This window comes from Bufo bufo, chromosome 8 (genome assembly GCF_905171765.1).
Source record: "Bufo bufo chromosome 8, aBufBuf1.1, whole genome shotgun sequence".
In the NCBI taxonomy this organism is placed as follows: Eukaryota; Metazoa; Chordata; class Amphibia; order Anura; family Bufonidae; genus Bufo; species Bufo bufo.
In genome coordinates, this window is record NC_053396.1 from 98,036,204 (window position 1) to 98,053,947 (window position 17,744).

General features: G+C 46.1%; 1 protein-coding gene across 3 annotated transcripts in view; it reads left to right on the forward strand.

Moving 5' to 3' along the window:
• The window catches only part of TAF1 (TATA-box binding protein associated factor 1), an 88,735-nt gene that overhangs the window by 52,852 nt on the left and 18,139 nt on the right, over positions 1–17,744 (forward strand). For 2 of the 3 annotated variants that reach the window (XM_040442264.1, XM_040442265.1), the window contains exons 24-33: positions 1,360–1,573; positions 1,725–1,890; positions 2,670–2,881; positions 3,049–3,157; positions 4,052–4,150; positions 11,475–11,652; positions 11,751–11,818; positions 13,043–13,165; positions 17,067–17,159; positions 17,634–17,718. In XM_040442264.1, coding sequence (XP_040298198.1) covers positions 1,360–1,573; positions 1,725–1,890; positions 2,670–2,881; positions 3,049–3,157; positions 4,052–4,150; positions 11,475–11,652; positions 11,751–11,818; positions 13,043–13,165; positions 17,067–17,159; positions 17,634–17,718 — 1,347 coding nt within the window. The remainder of the gene's footprint in view (positions 1–1,359; positions 1,574–1,724; positions 1,891–2,669; positions 2,882–3,048; positions 3,158–4,051; positions 4,151–11,474; positions 11,653–11,750; positions 11,819–13,042; positions 13,166–17,066; positions 17,160–17,633; positions 17,719–17,744) is intronic. The other variant, XM_040442266.1, reaches the window with a different exon arrangement.

The window sequence follows — 17,744 nt, forward strand, 5'->3', positions numbered from 1 at the left end:
AACATGGAACACACAGGATACAACATCAACAACAACAAATTACCAGGAGATGCCACACAGAAGGGCAGATGGCAAAACCCCCTGGCTCAGTAGCAAGGAGCTATACCCAGCAAGGCAAAAGACAGAACTGACCACAAGCCCCACAGCTCACAGAAAGAAATAGCTGCAATAAGGAGGGCACCCGATAAGCCACACCTAGGAACAGACCAGGGAAAGTTAACCCCATCAGAACCAGGAGAAACCAGAACCAAAGAACAAATAATACAAGTGCCAGTTCACACCACTCACAGAATGCTGCAGCCAGCACGCCCCAAACAACAACCGGCATACACAGGATAACCTGTAGCCAATACGAGGTTGCAAGCAGCCAGCCTACACAACAAGGAGTGACAGAACCGCACACTGCAGCTATACTCAGAAACTTCTGGGTACACTTGCACACTGTTTTTGAAGGAACTCTGCAGGGAGATTGCTCCAAATATCTTGTAGAACTAACATCTGTGGATGTAGGCTTGCTCAGATCCTGCATGTCTGTCTTCATGCAATCCCAGACAGACTCAATGTTGAGATCAGGGCTCTGTGGTGGGGACCATATCATCACTTCCAGGTCTCCTTGTTCTTCTTTACGCTGAAGATAGTTCTTAATGACATTGACTGTATGCTTGTGATCATTGTCTTCCTACAGAATACATTTTAACTATTAACACTTCTATTTTTGAAAGCATTCCTACTTTGCAGCCTTTTTTCCACAGCTGCCTAAAACCTTTGCACAGTACTGTACATCCTTCAGTCCATGTATTGACACAATTTACATGGTTGTCAATGTGGCAGACTGCTGGACGTGTGAAGCATATATTCAATGTTAATGGAATGCAGTAATTTTTCTTTTCTTGGCCACCTTGCCTATTCGTGGCCTAATTGCTCGACTAATTTTATCTGGTCCTGCTTTTAAGCCGTTATTAATTATGAAAATACTTCGGTTCTATAATGTGATATGAGGGACTACAAATATGTAACCATAAGATTAGTACTCTATTACTTGATAGTTTCGTAGTTTATTTATTGGCCTTTACACATTTAAATGGTGATGGGTTTTCCCTATTGTACGTTATCAGTGAGGACACCGAGCATGTCAGAAACATGTAAGCGGTTGCATATCTGGGATATGCTTATGATTTTTTTTTAAATGAGTATTGAATAAAATAACGTTTTTAACACTATTCTAGACTTTGAAACTAGGCTAGTTCGAGGTTAAAGAATATTTCCGCGGGGCTGATACTGAGTCGTTGGGTGAGCTGCAGCTACTCTAGATAGACAGATGATGGCCCTGCAACCTGGTAAATAACGTCTTCTATTTAGTTACAGGGTCAGGTACTCCAGGAGGCTCTCACAGGGATGATGACACTGCCTCAGTGACCAGTTTAAATTCAGCAGCTAGTGGACGTCGGCTGAAAATCTACCGCACCTTTAGGGATGAGGATGGAAAAGAATATGTACGATGTGAGACCGTGCGCAAACCATCTGTCATTGATGCTTATAGTCGTATCCGTACCACTAAAGATGACGAGTTCATGTGAGTGCTGCTTACGTTTTTGATGGGGCTCCCTGGGGTTTGATAAAAAAATATATATATATATATATATATATATATATATATATATATATATATATATATAATTTTTATGTATATACTGTTATTTTACCCTGGCTATTCTGTATTGAAGCCGGAAATTTGCCCTGTTTGATGAGCAACATCGTGAGGAGATGAGGAAAGAAAGGCGAAGAATCCAAGAGCAGCTTCGAAGACTGAAACGCAACCAAGAAAAAGACAAACTAAGAGGTCCACCAGAAAAGAAACCTAAGAAAATGAAGGAACGTCCCGACCTGAAGGTTGGTCAATAGAGAAAATATTGTGTACAATCAGCGCAGACAACTAGACCATGAACTAGATAGATATGGGTTGTTCATTATATAATTAAGTTATTGGCTCTAGTTTAGTGTACAGAATGTGAAATCAGGAATATATATAAAAATTGAAATAATTCTCTGTTTCACAGTTTTTTAACACACGAAACTGCCACTAAAATACATAATTTATGTTAGTTTCTCTTACGGTTTATTTTTGTTTAAGGGATGTATAGTTTCGGGAGGTTGGGAGCAGGTCTATCATTGTAGATTGTGGTAACGATGGCACTCTTTGCATTTTTTGTTTTTTTATTTATTTATTTAGCAGTTGTTTCTTTTTAGCAGTTGTTTCTTTTGTTTTTAGGGAACATTTTAAAATGACTTTCTTTTTTCTGCTTGTAACTGGGGCTGACATATTCTAGGAAGTTAAAGGGAACATGTAGCTACCTAACAAATATTGCAGAACTGATCTGGGTCTGCTAAGACCCAGAAGCTTCTGCAGCTACCGGCACCAGTCATTGCTGCTTGCTGAAGTATATACACAGGGCAAATTGAGCATCATGTATACAGCAATCGGGATAGTAGGAACAGTAATAAGCCTTCTCTTTCTCTAACAGCTGGTTCCCTGTGTCGGTTCCCATGTAGCTGCAGACTCTACAGAGATGTGTAGAAACTTTTCAGCGAAGTTGTATGTGAACTAGCACGATGAACTGCAAGTGGTTAACCTTTATCTTTGACACGTTTTTTTTTTTTTCTTCTTGCAGCTAAAATGTGGAGCTTGTGGCGCAATCGGCCATATGAGAACCAACAAGTTTTGCCCACTATACTACCAAACCAATGCTCCTCCATCTAATCCTGTGGCAATGACTGAGGAACAGGAAGAAGAGTTGGAAAAGACTGTGATACACAATGACAATGAGGAGTTGATTAAAGTGGAAGGAACTAAAATAGTTTTGGGCAAACAGCTTATTGAAAGGTATGTCTACGTCATACTGCACTGGGTGGAAAAGACATTCCTCTATTTTACATATTGCTGTGCGTTTTGTATACAAGTATCACAATCTTTCTTGAGATATCAATAAATGTTCTTCTTTATATACATATACTTGTTCGATACAGTAATACATTTGTATTTATTTCTAGTGCGGATGAGGTTCGTAGGAAATCCTTGGTCTTGAAGTTCCCTAAACAGCAGTTACCTCAAAAGAAGAAGAGAAGAGTAGGGAGTACAGTGCACTGTGATTACTTAAATGTAAGGCTTTTAACATGGTTTATCTATTTAAAATGCATGATCTGTGTGAAGGAAATAAGATGGAGAATCGGGGAGGAGAAGGTATTATGCCTTCCTCTGATCATCTTCCCTCAAGTGAATGCACCAAGTAGGATCTAATTTAGGTGTCTCCCTGCCCCCTAGCCGAGTTCACACCAGGAAACTTAGTGGGTTTAGGTAAACCACCATGTGTCAGACAGTTCTCTTTTGATTCAAAATCCTTTTTTATGTGTGGCAAATTAAAACCTGTTTTCATATCTTAGGGTACTTTCACACTAGCGTTTTTCTTTTCCGGCATAGAGTTCCATCACAGGGGCTCTATACCAGAAAAGAACTGATCAGTTTTATCTCCATGCGTTCTGAATGGAGAGCAATCCGTTCAGGATACATCAGGATGTCTTCAGTTCAGTCTTTTTGACTGTTCAGGATGGAGATAATACCGCAGCATGCTGCGGTTTTATCTCCGGCCCAAAAAAATGAACACTTGCCTGAATGCCGGATCCGGCATTTTTTTCCGTAGGAATGTATTAGAGCTGCTTGCCGGATCACTCTGCCGCAAGTGTGAAAGTACCGTACCCTTAATGTGTGGGCGCCATCCCTACAACTTACTGGTTATAAGCTGATATGCATCCTCAAGTAACATGGGAATTCCAATAGTGATACAGTGTTCTCCATACAAAGTGCCTTGTAAATAGCAGTTATGTGATATTTTAAGCACCAAATGATAGGAACATATACATATTCCTGTCAAGTCCAGCAGGAGGATTTCTGCTTTCAAATTTCATTTTCATAGTAAGAAAAAAAACATGAATTCTGAAATATGAACCTAATTTTCATAACTAAGCTTCATTTGTGTTCCTTTTCATGTCCTTTCAGAGACCCCATAAGTCAATACATCGTAGAAGAACTGATCCCATGGTCACGTTATCTTCAGTCCTTGAGTCCATCATCAATGACCTGAGAGACATGCCCAATGTAAGTTTCTTTTTTTTAAATCAGATAATATTTTATTGAGTTATGAAAAATAAACCATGACATGTCACGAGTTTTTGTGTCAATTGCTTCGTCCAGTACAATACAATGATATTGTTTACAAAACTCAAAGCGACTAACATCCAAATATTTATTTGTATACAAACCCCAGCACAAACCCCCCCCCCCACCCCCTGAGTTGAGACATTCGTTACAAAATGTAAACATTTGTCATATATCTAGGGACAAAGTCCCGACCATGAGACATACAATACAGAGTACGGAAAAGTATAGGCAGTGGCATTTCGCTTTAACCGTAAGTGGGAATTTTTTTAAATATTCACCTAAGAGCTCTTTATAAGTGCCAGAGATAGCACCCCTTGCAGAGCCCGGTTCTACCAGTTTTGTAAGTATTTGGTGAGAGACCAATCGCACAGAGGACCCTTTAAATTGTGAACTTAAAGCATGCCTCAACTGGAGATATTTATAAAATAGAGTAGACTCTAAACCAAACTCAGAACAGAGTTGGGCAAATTGTTTCAGGAGACCTTGAGTAAAGCTTCCCCACTTTTTACAACCCGTTTCGCTCCCAGACAGAAAATCCCTGTAGACTGGAAAGTTCAGCCAAAGTAGGATTTTTCCAGACAGGAGATAGATTAAGTAGGTCCGAGCCTCCCAGTATTTCCCTAGATTTTCCCCAGACTTTCCTCATTAGTTTAATTGGAAGGGATTTGACGGGGTCAAATATGTTTTTTTCCAGGATCGACATAGGCAATGTAAGTTTCTTAATTATATGGACAATTGTATTTTAAAGGGGATATTCCACAAAAAGTCACCATCACCTGTCCACAACATAGGTGATAAATACTGCATTGCAGGGGAAAGGGAGCAGTTGTGTGAATGTCAGTCCACCACTCCATTCATCTCTATTAGATGGACAGAGTATTGTCTACCTCACTCCAGTAAAAGTGGAAGGAGCAGTGGACTGACATGCACACTATTGCTCCATTTAGACGGGATTTGGGAATCATTTGTACTCGTTAGGGGTCCCAAAGGTCAGATCTCCCACAATCCAATGTTCATGACCTTTAAGCTAAGGGCTCCAGGATAAGCCAGCATTGCATGCTTTATGCAGAAAAAAATCACAACATTACAGCACCCGCAACATCAATGTTTCTCTATAGGAAGGAAAGTTGCCAGCAACCTTATAAAAATAAATAAATAATTTAAATCCGATTTTTATGCAATTGTCACAAGGTTCCTCGCAACATGTTTACCTTTTATTCCATAGGGAAACCTTGATGTTGTTGTTAAAGGCTACACCTTTGGAGGCAGTTTTTTATGATTGCTTTTAACCTATTTTTGGCTAAAATTCATATTTTCAATTGGCCTTTATTAAAAATATCGAGCCATTCTTTCACAAATGGTTAGGCTGAGTTCACATCATCGTTCAGCCTTTCTGTTCTCCTGCTCCGTTATAGAATCAGAAGAACGCAAAGGATGGATTCTGTACATAACTGAGCCGAACAGAGGCTATGGACCCCATAGACTAAATTGGGGTCCGTTAGGTTTCCGCTCAGAGGAAGATTTTTGAAGCGCAAACCAAAGTCCTGCGTGCACAACTTTTGTCTGCGCTTCAAAAATCCTCCTCTGAGCAGAAACCTAATGGACTCCATAGGCTCTGTTTGGCTCAGTTATGTGCCAAATCCATCCTTTCCGTTCTTCTGCTTCTATAACGGTGCAGGAGAATGGAAAGGCTGAACACTGATGTGAACTCAGCCTTAACAGTTTTCTCTAACTGTGTAACTGGTACTTTCAATGTCATCTAATAACCCTTATCTCTAAACTACTGAGAGGTCATAAACACTTTTCTCGCTCGTATCATTGGGGGACACAGGACCGTTGGTATAGCTGCTGCTGCCACTAGGAGACGACACTAGGCTTAAAAGTGTTAGCTCCTCCTCTTCTGGCTATATCCCCTCCAGCCAGGAGAGAGCATATCAGTTTTTAGCTTAGTGTCGTAGGAGGGCAGCTTCCTTTTTGTTATTTTTTATTTTTTGTTTTATCTTTTTCACTTTTTAGGTAGGGGAAACAGATGCGCCTAGCCCCTCTGTCTACCCCGGGAGCTAGACCGGTGTCGGATTCCCTCACCGCTCGACCTCCCCCAAGAAGCAAAAGTGGACCAGGGCAGCCCTTCTCCCCTGCTTCCCGCCATCCAAAGGGTCACCTGGATCTGGCGAGAATCCCCCCCCCCCCCCTCCCCCCGCCTCCCACAGTGACGTAAGGGGGCGGGGCTAAGCTTCCCGCCGCGGTTCAGAGGACCCAGCAGGACCGCAGCTATCCACGTGGACTCTGCTTCAGCCAGCAGCACGATTCTTCAGGGACCACAGGGCCTGGGGTCCCCTGCATGCTGGTAGGACGGTTCCTTCCCTCTCCAGCCTTGAGAACAGTAGTGGGCAGCCATGTCCGAACCCACTAGTGACCCCCGCATTCCTACAGCCGCCACTTATTATGCATGTGTGAAATGCAAAATTAAGTTCCCACGCGACCAACCGGACTTTGTCTGCTCCGCATGCTGTGAGCCCACGCTGGTTCTGCCCCCCAGCCCATGCAGCCGCATGACCGCCCTGACCGGGTGGAACCAGACTCGGCCCGTGCCTTATCTCAGGCAGTGGAGGACCTCTGTAAGATATCCCAATCCACCCTCACTCTCATGGGTCGATTGGTTGATAAATCTCCACCTGCGCAGTCCGCGCCTTAGGGGCAGACCTTCGCACAAACGGCCCAGAGCAGGTCGTCATTCCTCCTCTGACGCCTCAGCATCCCCCCCCCCCCACCATGGGTAGCGCTCGGACGCATCCTCCCTCCCAGGGGAAGTTCTGTCAGATGGGGAGATTGATGACTCAGACTCGGATATGGATCCGGAACAATCTTCCAAGGTTGCTTCCATGGTGGACAGCTTAGTTTCTGCTGTCCGTGACACCTTCCAGGTGCAGGATGAGTCCCCCTCCACGAGTCACCAGGAAGTGTCTTTTCTCCGAGTCAGGCAAACTCCTAAAGCCTTCCCCTTACATAACGACTTTTCGGTTGTCATTGTCAAGGCGTGGAACCATCCAGATCGTTGCTTTAGCACGATCTGCTTTATCCCTTTCCGGTGGATTGGGTGGCTAAGTGGTCCTCTCCTCCCAAGGTGAACCCTCCGGTAGCATGCCTCGCCAAAAACACTGCCATTCCGGTGGCCGATGGCTCAGCCCTTCAGGATCCTGTGGATCGCCGCATGGAGTCTTCGGCGAAGTCCATTTTCGCAGCAAGTGGCTCAGCGCTTCGGCCCATTTTTGCCTCCTCTTGGGTGGCTAAGGCGGTCTCTGAGTGGGCACTCCGGTTAAACCAGGACTTGGTGGCGGCCCTCCCGTTAACCGAACTCCAGTCCTTGGCTCTGCAGATCTCACAGGTGGGGAAGTGCCTCTGTGAGGCGTCCTTTGACGCGGGTGCACTTGTTGCCCGCTCATCGGCTCTCGCGGTAACCTTGAGGCACGAACTCTGGCTTAAGGTTTGGGCAGCGGACTCCTCGTCAAAGCGTTCCCTTACCAGCCTTCTGTTTGCCGGCTCCCAGTTGTTCAGAGCCCGGCTTGATGAAATTATCTCTGAGGCTATGGGCGGTAAAATGCCCGGGCCCAGTCTTTTCGTCACTTCTCTGGCACGCGTCCGGCAGTGGCAGCAGCCCCTCCCAGATCCTCCACACAGGACCAGCGGAAGAAGCCATTCTTCAGGCCTCAACCAGCCTGGCGCCCGTGGGCACAGCCTGCCCATCCCTCGTCCGGCAAGCAGTCCTCCGCATGAAGATGCGCCCCCACTCTCTAGGGTGGGGGGTCGTCTACTCCTTTTTCAGGAAGTGTGGCGGGCCCACATCTCTGGCGTGTGGGCACTCGAAATCGTAACCTCTGGTTACAAGATCGAGTTTGCGTCCCCTCCTCCGCAACGTTTCTTTAACTCCCAACCACCCAGGGATCCGGGTTCAACACTTTAGAATGGAATCCCTTCGCTACGTGATTCCTTCACTGCACCGAGTCGAAATTCTCTCTTCTATAGACATTCGGGACGCGTACTTACACGTCCTTTTTGCCCCGCAAGTCTTTACAAAAGTACTCGCTCCTCTCCTGGCACTTCTTCGTACCAGGGGCATCACCCTGATTCCCTATCTGGACGACATTCTGGTCAAAGCGGCAACCTTCAGTCAGAACGAGGACAGCCTGCGTATCACTCTGGATACCCTGGCACGGTTTGGGTGGTTGGTGAACTTCCAGAAATCTTCCCTGCGTTCTACCAGACGGATCACTCTTCTAGCCATGATCCTCTATACGGCCGCGGCGTTGGTGGGCCTCACTCTGGTCAAGCGGCTGGCCCTTCGTCGGTCAATCCGCCTTCTCCTCCGGCGCAGGTACCCTTCAATTCGGTTTTGCATGAAGGTATTGGGTGCAATTGTCGCTTCTTTTGAGGCGGTTCCGTTTGCACAATTTCACACTCGTTCACTTCAGCGGACAATCTTGTCGTCGTGGGACAAGTCACCGGATTCCCTGGACCGTCACATCGTCCTACCCCCAGGGGTGCGTTCAGCACTCAGGTGGTGGCTTTCGACCCCAACCTTGGAGTCGGGGAAATCTTTTCTCCTGATCTCATGGATAGTCATCACCACCGACGCCAGTCTCCAAGGTTGGGGCGGAGTCTTCCCGCCCCAGACAGTTCAAGGTGTATGCTCTCAGTCGGAGTCCAAACTGCCCATCAACATACTGGAACTCCGGACCATTCATCTGTACCTTCTACATTGGGCCCCTCTCCTGAAGGGGCGGCAAATCCGGGTACAGTCAGACAACGCCATGGCTGTGGCTTATATCAATCATCAAGGAGGAACCCGCAGTCAAGCAGTGATGGTGGAGTCAGCCAAGATCCTCCGGTGGGCGGAGACTCATGTGCCAGCTTTTTCGGCAGTCTACATTCCGGGAGTGGAGAACTGGACAGCGGATTTCCTCCGTTGAACGACGGTGGACCCGGGGGAGTGGTCTCTGCACCCGGAGGTGTTCCAAGCGATCTGTCTCCGGTGGGGCCAACCAGAGGTGGACCTGATGGCATCCAGACTCGACCACAAGCTCCCCGCCTTCTTCTCTCGAACAAGAGATCCCAGGGCACGCGCAGTTGACGCGCTGGTGGCACCTTGGGACGGGTTCTCCCTAGTGTTCGTGTTTCCGCATCTCCCTCTCCTGCCCCGAGTCTTACGCAGAATCAAGATAGAGGGCATCCAAACAATCCTCATCGCTCCGGATTGGCCTTGTCGCGCATGGTACACAGACCTCGTTCGTCTCCTAGGAGACACACCGTGGCTCCTTCCGCTCAGGCCCGATCTTCTCTCTCAGGGTCCTGTCTTCCACCAGCATTTAGAGTCACTACATTTGACGGCATGGCTGTTGAAACCACCATTCTGAAGCAACGAGGTTTCTTGGATAGGGTCATCCGCACCATGATGAGTTGGCAGCGCTTTCATGTAAGGAATCCTTCCTTATTCTGCACTAATACAAGGCAGTGCTCTGACCTAGTCTCTGCCTTCCATGTCAACGAAGACATCGTTCTGTCCCTCCCCTTCGCATCCTAGGCAGCGGGCTCTCCATCAGCTGGACGTGGTTAGAGCTCTCAGGATTTACTTATCTGTCTCGAGAACTTTCCGCCATACGGACTCTGTGTTCATTATTCTGGAAAGTCCTCGCAAAGGTTTGGCGGCCTCCAAGGTGACGATTGCCAGGTGGATCCGTTTGGCAATTGCCGAGGCATACCGGGTTCGTCTTGGGCTCGCTTCCACCAAGCTTCAGCTTCACAGCTCTGCAAGGCAGCGACGTGGTCATCCTTGCACATGTTCACCACGTTTTACCAGGTGCATACTTTTGCATCAGCGGACGCTGCGCTGGGCCGCAAGGTCTTGCAGGCAGCGGTGTCTTGAGCTTCCGCGAGGCAGTTTCGATGGGGGGGTGTTTCCTCCCCGCCCCGTAAACTGCTTTGGAATGTCCCACGGTCCTGTGTCCCCCAATGATATGAGCGAGAAATCAAGATTTTTGTTAACTAACCCGTAAAATCTCTTTCTTGCATAGTTCATTGGGGGACACAGCTCCCACCCATTGTTTTCCATTATGACCGCAGGTTCTGGTGGTTTGTTTGCCAGTGGGGTCCTCATTTTGGTTCGGCCCTTCCGGCATTAATTGTTTTCTGTTTACTTTTATGTATGTTTGTTGTTGTTTTTTTCTCCTACTCCTACTGCTTGGGCACAAACTGATATGCTCTCTCCTGGCTAGAGGGGGTAAAGCCCGCAGAGGAGGAGCTAACACTTTTTTTTAGCCTGGTGTCGCCTCCTAGTGTTAGCAGCAGCTATACCCACTGTCCTGTGTCCCCTAATAAACTAAGCGAGAAAGAGATTTTACAAATGAGTTCACAAAAATCTTGTTATTTAAGCCACATTCTTATCAGTTAAAGGGGTTCTCCAGGAATAAAGAAAATGAAAATACTTAAACATTACTTTATTACAAATACATTCCCAAATACCTTTCATTAGTTACAATGGTTCGTTTTGTCTGGGGAGCAATCATTAGGAGAAATAAAATGGCTGCCATCCTATTAGTACACACAGAACCTGTCCTAATCATATAGGAGGATAAGTTACTTCAGAACACTGAGCGAAAGAGCTGCCTCATCCTCCTCCTCTGCTCTGCTTGTCAGGAATTATGATCCTGAATACAGTTTAATATGTTCTTCTTCCCTGTAGGAATGGAGTTCATGAAGAGACTTGAAGTACAGAGGGGGCGGACAGGACAGACTGTGGGTAATGTGGGCAACATCCCACCCTCCTGTCTGTACTTCATGTCTCCTGAACTACATTCCTACAGGGATTCAGCTGAAGACCTTATCAGTTGTATTCAGGATCGTAATCCCTGACGAGTAGAGCAGAAAGGAGGGCGAGGCAGCTCTTTAGCTCAGTGTTGTGAAGTAACTTGTCCTGCTGTGTGATTAGGACATGTTTTTTCTCTGTACAGAAAAACGGATTACATATTGTTAATAAAGATAAATTGAATTTTTTTTTTTTTAAATGTTTAGCTCAAAACAAGTACAATGCTACAATAAAAAAAAATTGCCCCAAAGGTGTACATAGCCTTTAACTTGCAAAAATGCTGCGATTTTACCATGACTTTTAGATGACTAGATATTATTGTGGAGCCCTAGCCAAAGATTATCGTGCAATGATACTTTTGAGTGTTCTGCTAAACTTTTACACTTTGTTTTTCTTTTGAAGACATACCCTTTCCACAGCCCTGTTAATGCTAAAGTAGTGAAGGATTACTACAAGATTGTGACAAATCCTATGGATTTACAAACATTAAGAGAAAATGTGCGCAAGAGAATGTACCCATCCCGTGAGGAGTTCCGGGAACAGGTGGAGCTAATTGTTAAAAACAGCGTCCTTTATAACGGTGAGGAAATTAATATATTGTCCGTGGGGGGTTAACTCTTTATTAGGAACCTGTTTTTTTTAATATAAATACCTATGTATAATTTCTTCAAACATTAGGACCAAAACACACATTGACTCAAATTTGCCAAGAAATGCTGAACTTGTGTGATGAAAAGCTGAGAGAGGTAAGCCACTCACATCCTGATAACACGCTGATACAGAGATGTCATGAAAACATAACTGTATGATAAGGCCGCATTCACACTACTATAAGTGCTTTATGGTCCACAAACTGCGGATCTGCAATTTACCCACTTTGTGCATGACACATCACGGTGTGGACCCATCGACTTCAGTGGGTCCATGGTTTGCATGTTGCGGCAAGGTGTAGGACATATCATATCATATCTTTTGCGGCATGGCCGTACAGATGCGTAAACGCACCAAGCCCTTCCATGTGCGCCCGCTCTGTAAAAGATAGGACATGTCCCATTGAAGTCAATGGGTTTGCACCGTGATACGTCATTCACGTGGCCAATAAACGTGTTTTACTCAGCAATGTGGGCACATAGAAGATGGGACCAATACAGATGCTTCCAGCTGCCAAGCGCATACCGTATGTAACAGGTCAGCCAGTTTCATAGATACAAATCTGCTGGCAGATGTCCTTTAAGCCATTCGTTCTGTAGAAAAACACATAATAATAATGACATTTAAAGGGGTCACCTCACTTCAGCAAATAGCAGTTATGGAGAGGACGTTAATACAAGCCACTTACTAATGTATTGTGATTGTCCATATTGCCTCCTTTTCTGGCTGGATTCATTTTTCCATCACATGATACACTGCTCGTTTCCATGGTTATGACCACCCTGTAATCCAGCAGTTGTGCTCATGCTTGCACACTATAGGAAAAAGCGCTGGGCTCTCTGGTGGCCGGAACCATGGGAATGCACATAGGCTAGTGCTTTTTCCTATAGTGTGCAAGCACGGCCACCACGGATGGATTGCAGGGTGGTCATAACCATGGAAACTAGCAGTGTGTGATGTGATAGAAAAATGAATCCGGCCAGCAAAGGAAGCAATATGGATAATAACCATACATTAGTAAGGGGCTTATATTAACTTTCTCTACATAATAAATGCCTTTTACTGAAGTAACACAACCCCTTTAACACAGAACATTTTTGGCATTACCTGCTGTAAGGCTTGCCACCCAGTATAGCTCCAAACCGTTTTCCCGGTCCCTTACTATGAAGGTATTTCTCCTGCTGCGTGTCTCAACACCTTCAGAAGTCACCATGCAAGTCCTAAGTGTGGCCGATAATTGTCATTTACCGGTTGGATGTTCTGAAACCAGCCTCACTTTCTAGGGTTGTAAGAAGTATGCTGTGCACTTTTATTTACAGAAAGAAGACAAGCTAGCAAGACTGGAGAAAGCGATTAACCCATTGCTGGATGACGATGACCAAGTCGCCTTCTCCTTTATCTTGGATAACATTGTAACTCAGAAGATGATGGCAGTGCCAGATGTATGTTGGGTTTATAGTTTTCTCTAAAATGCTGTGATACACAGGTGCACCTCCTTATTTTATTGTTCCAGTAGTAGTCACTTTTCCTGGATATAGCAGAGTTTTGAATATACAGTTTTATACGTGGATAGAAATGAATTTCATATGTTTTTCTTTACCATGGTAAGTGTGAATATTAGTGAAAGAGGTGAAGCTCATCTAGAGCAGTGTTTCCCAACCAGTGTGCCTCCAGCTGTTGCAAAACTACAACTCCCAGCATGCCCGCACAGCCAAAGGCTGTCCGGGCATGCTGGGAGTTGTAGTTTTGCAACAGCTGGAGGCACACTGGTTGGGAAACACTGCTCTAGATGATACTCCTTTAGGATCTGCCTATTTTGGGCCTTTAAGACAAAACTTATTTTCTCGCTCGTATCATTGGGGGACACAGGACCGTGGGTATAGCTGCTTGCTGCCACTAGGAGGCGACACTAGGCTAAAAAGTGATAGCTCCTCCCCTGCCAGCTATACCCTCTCCTGCCAGGAGAGAGCATATCCGTTTTTAGCTTAGTGTCATAGGAGGCAGACCTCCCTGCATATTGCAGGGCGGCTTTTTATTTAAAATTTCTTTATTTTTCCCTTTTTCTTTCTCCTTACGATGGGAAACAGAGTCGCCTGCCTCTCGGTTTTCCCGGGGTGTATAGTCAGTGTCGGATTCCCTCACCGATTATCCTCCCCCCTAAGAAGCCAATGTGGACCAGGGCAGCCTCGCTCCCCTGCTTCCCCCTAGCCTAAGGGTCACCCATGTCTCTAAGCCCTCTGTGCCAGCTTTCTGCCACCTAGGTGCCAGTGCCTGAAGGGGTGACCCTGCTGGTTCTGCCGGACGGAAGAGGACGTGGACAGCATCTAATGGCTGAGTATACCCCCCCCCCCTCCCGCACAAGCTCCCCACCCTATCTCGCACAAGCTCCGGATTGGCCCCGTCGCGCGTGGTACACTGGTATCATGTTCTTTCTAAGAGAAACGCCGTGGCCTCTTCCGCTCAGAGTCTTCTCTCTCGGGGACCTGTCTTCCACCAGCGTTTAGAGTCGCTATGTTTGACCGCATGGCTGTTGAAACCGTCATTCTGAAGTAGCGAGGTTTCCCTGACAAAGTCGTCTAAACCATGATTAAGGTCAGGAAACCAGCGTCATCCAAAATTTATTATAGGACTTGGAAGTCTTTTCTGCGCTTCTGTGCGGAACTTAGCCTCCCTTCACTGCGCTTCTCACTTCCCGCCATCCTTTCCTTTCTGCAATCGGGTCTGGATTTGGGTCTTGCTCTTAGTTCCTTAAAGGGACAAGTGTCGGAGCTGTAAATTTTTTTCCGGCGTCCGTTAGCAGAAAAGGCCCCAGTTAAGACCTTTCTACAAGGGGTGGCTCACACTGTCCCTCGGTATCGCCCCCCTCTGCCCTCTTGGGACTTGAACCTTGTCCTCGGTTCCCTCCAATCTGCTCCTTTTGAGCCTCTAGACCAGGGGTGAACAACCTTTTCTGGTTGGGGGCCACCTCGTCAGCCTGAACCATTTCCAAGGGCCGAAAATAGAACTTAAAGTGGTATTACCAACTGAAATACTATGTTTACAGCATATTGAACACACCATATATATCAGAAATGTCTAGTTACACTTCCAGGATTCCCATCTGATGGAAGAATACATGAAAGATACATGTGAGCAGCCACAAGACCTAGACATAGATTTCTGTTACCAGAGGGTTGGGGGCCGCAGGTTGTGCACGCCTGCTCTAGACGCTGTTTTCCTCCGTATTTTTTCTTGGAAGGTTTCATTCCTGGTGGCAATCGCATCCATCAGACGCGTTTCGGAATTGGCAGCGCCTTCTTTTAAGGAGCCCTTTCTTCTTTTCCACCAAGATAAGGCAGTGCTCCGCCCGGTACCTTCTTTTCAGCCGAAGGTAGTCTCTGCCTTCCACGTCAACTAAGACATTGTTCTCCCTTTGTTCTGCCCCTCTCCCTCACATCCTAGGGAGCGAGCTCTCCATCAGCTGGATGTGGTTCGGGCTCTGAGGATTTACTTGTCCAGTTCTTTGTCGTTCTGCCGTAGGGACTCCCTATTCGTTGTTCCTGAAGGTCCCTGCTAGTGCTTGCCAACCTCTAAGGTGACGATTGCCAGGTGGATTCGCTTGGCAATTTCTGAGGCATACCGCTCCCAGGGCAAGGCACCGCCCCTCTGTATCACAGCCCACTTGACCAGGGCGGTGGGCGCTTCTTGGGCTCGTTTCCACCATGCTTCCGCCTCACAGCTGTGTAAGGCAGCGACTTGGTCTTCCTTGCACACGTTCAGCAAGTTCTACCAGGTGCATACCTTTGCATCAGTGGACGCCGCTCTGGGCCGCAAGGTCTTGCAGGCAGCGGTGTCTTGGGCTTGCGCGAGGACGTTGCCATGGGTGTGTGGTTCTTCCCTCCCCGTGGACTGCTTTGGAACGTCCCACGGTCCTGTGTCCCGCAATGATACGAGCGAGAAAACAAGATTTTTGTGGACTCACCTGTAAAATCTCTTTTTCGCTTAGTTCATTGGGGGACACAGCTCCCACCCATTATTGTTCTATTTTTGCCGCAGGTGATATGGCGGTTGGTTTGCCGGTAGGGTCCTCAGTTCTGGTTATGGTTCCTTTCATGTATGTTTTTCTCCTACTCCTACTGCTTGGGCACAAACTGATATGCTCTCTCCAGGCTGGAGTCGGCAGAGGAGCAGCTAACACTTTTCAGCCTAGTGTCACCTCCTAGTGGCAGCAGCAGCTATACCCACGGTCCTGTGTCCCCCAATGAACTAAGCGAGAAAGAGATTTTATAGGTTAGTCCACAAAAATCAAATTTTTGGTGTTCATATATGTTGTTGATAAGCTTCAATTAAGGCTACTTTCACACTAGCGTTCGGGGTTCCGCTTGTGAGTTCCGTTTGAAGGCTCTCACAAGCGGCCCCGAACGGATCCGTACAGCCCCAATGCATTCTGAGTGAATGCGGATCCGCTCAGAATGCATCAGTTTGTCACCGTTTGGCCTCCGTTCCGCTCAGCAGGCGGACACCCGAACGCAGCTTGCAGCGTTCGGGTGTCCACCTGGCCGTGCGGAGCCAAACGGATCCGTCCAGACTTACGAAGTAAGTCAATGGGGACGGATCAGTTTGAAGTTGACACAATATGGTGCAATTTCAAACGAATCCGTCCCCCATTGACTTTCAATGCAAAGTCTGGACGGATCCGTCTGACTAACTCTCACACTTAGATTTTTTTCTGAAAAATAATGCAGACGGATACGGATCCCATCGTTTGCATTATAGGAGCGGATCCGTCTGTGCAGACACCAGACTGATCCGCTCCGAACGCAAGTGTGAAAGTAGCCGAACTCTCCTGGGAGGGCAGCATTTCTGCCATTAATTATCTTTTTTTTTTCTTTTTTTTTTGTATGATAAATTTTATGCCATTTACGTTAACTTAATTTTGCAGGTCAGTACAAATATGATACCAAATGTATAGAATAGTGTAAATACCTTTGCACAAAAAAAAATATTTAAAACAAAAGACTGCTAAACCCATTTGATGTCACTATTGACTGTAGCATCTAACGGGTTAAACTACAAGGATTGGCATTATCTCCAATCCCAGACATAACAACAGAAACCTGGCTGTCAGTCACTGGCAGGCTCCTGGTGTGATTTCGCAGGCACAGTTTCGGTGCCTGTGGCTTCACCATGACATAAGTGTTCATCAGAGTGCACAAACTGTCTCAGCACCTTCATGTCCAGTTACGTCAAGGGGCTTGAAGGGGTCAATGACGCACAAGAGAGTAGATGAATTTGAATTCAATACTCAGCTATAAACTCTTACTATCTGAATGACTCTGAATACCTTTCTGCTTATTTCCACAGTCATGGCCTTTCCATCATCCAGTCAATAAAAAGTTTGTTCCTGATTACTATAAGGTCATCATCCACCCAATGGATTTGGAGACCATTCGGCAGGTTAGTGATTGATTTTCTAGCCAAAATATGAGCATTCCATTCTGAAAAGGGGACGAGAAGGAGAGGAGAATAGATGCCATCAATGCACACGGGTACTACAAGAAAGACATTTTGAAGGGGTGGATGGAAAACCTAATATATTTTTATCTCCTTCCATCTGTCTTTCTAGAGTAGGCATGCTCAACCTGCAGCCCTCCAGCTGTTGTAAAACTACAACTCCCACAATGCCCTGCTGTAGGCTGTTCGGGCATGCTGGGAGTTGTAGTTTTGCAACAGCTGGAGGGCCGCAGGTTGAGCATCACTGATCTAGAGCCTGTAGCTATTGTATCACTTTGCACAAGGTTCTATGAAATAAATACCTTGACCTGTGACCCGTTCCTCCTCTCAAAAAATAAAACCGAAATTAGAGGACAGCCCATTGCTATGGTCCTAATTGATTACTTTCTAGTGAATTATGTTCTTTCTTGTTTCCAGAACATTTCCAAACACAAATATCAAAATCGAGAAGTCTTCTTGGCTGATGTTAATTTAATCTCTGCAAACAGTTTTAAATACAATGGTAAGTTTTTGGTGAGTCTTAACCTA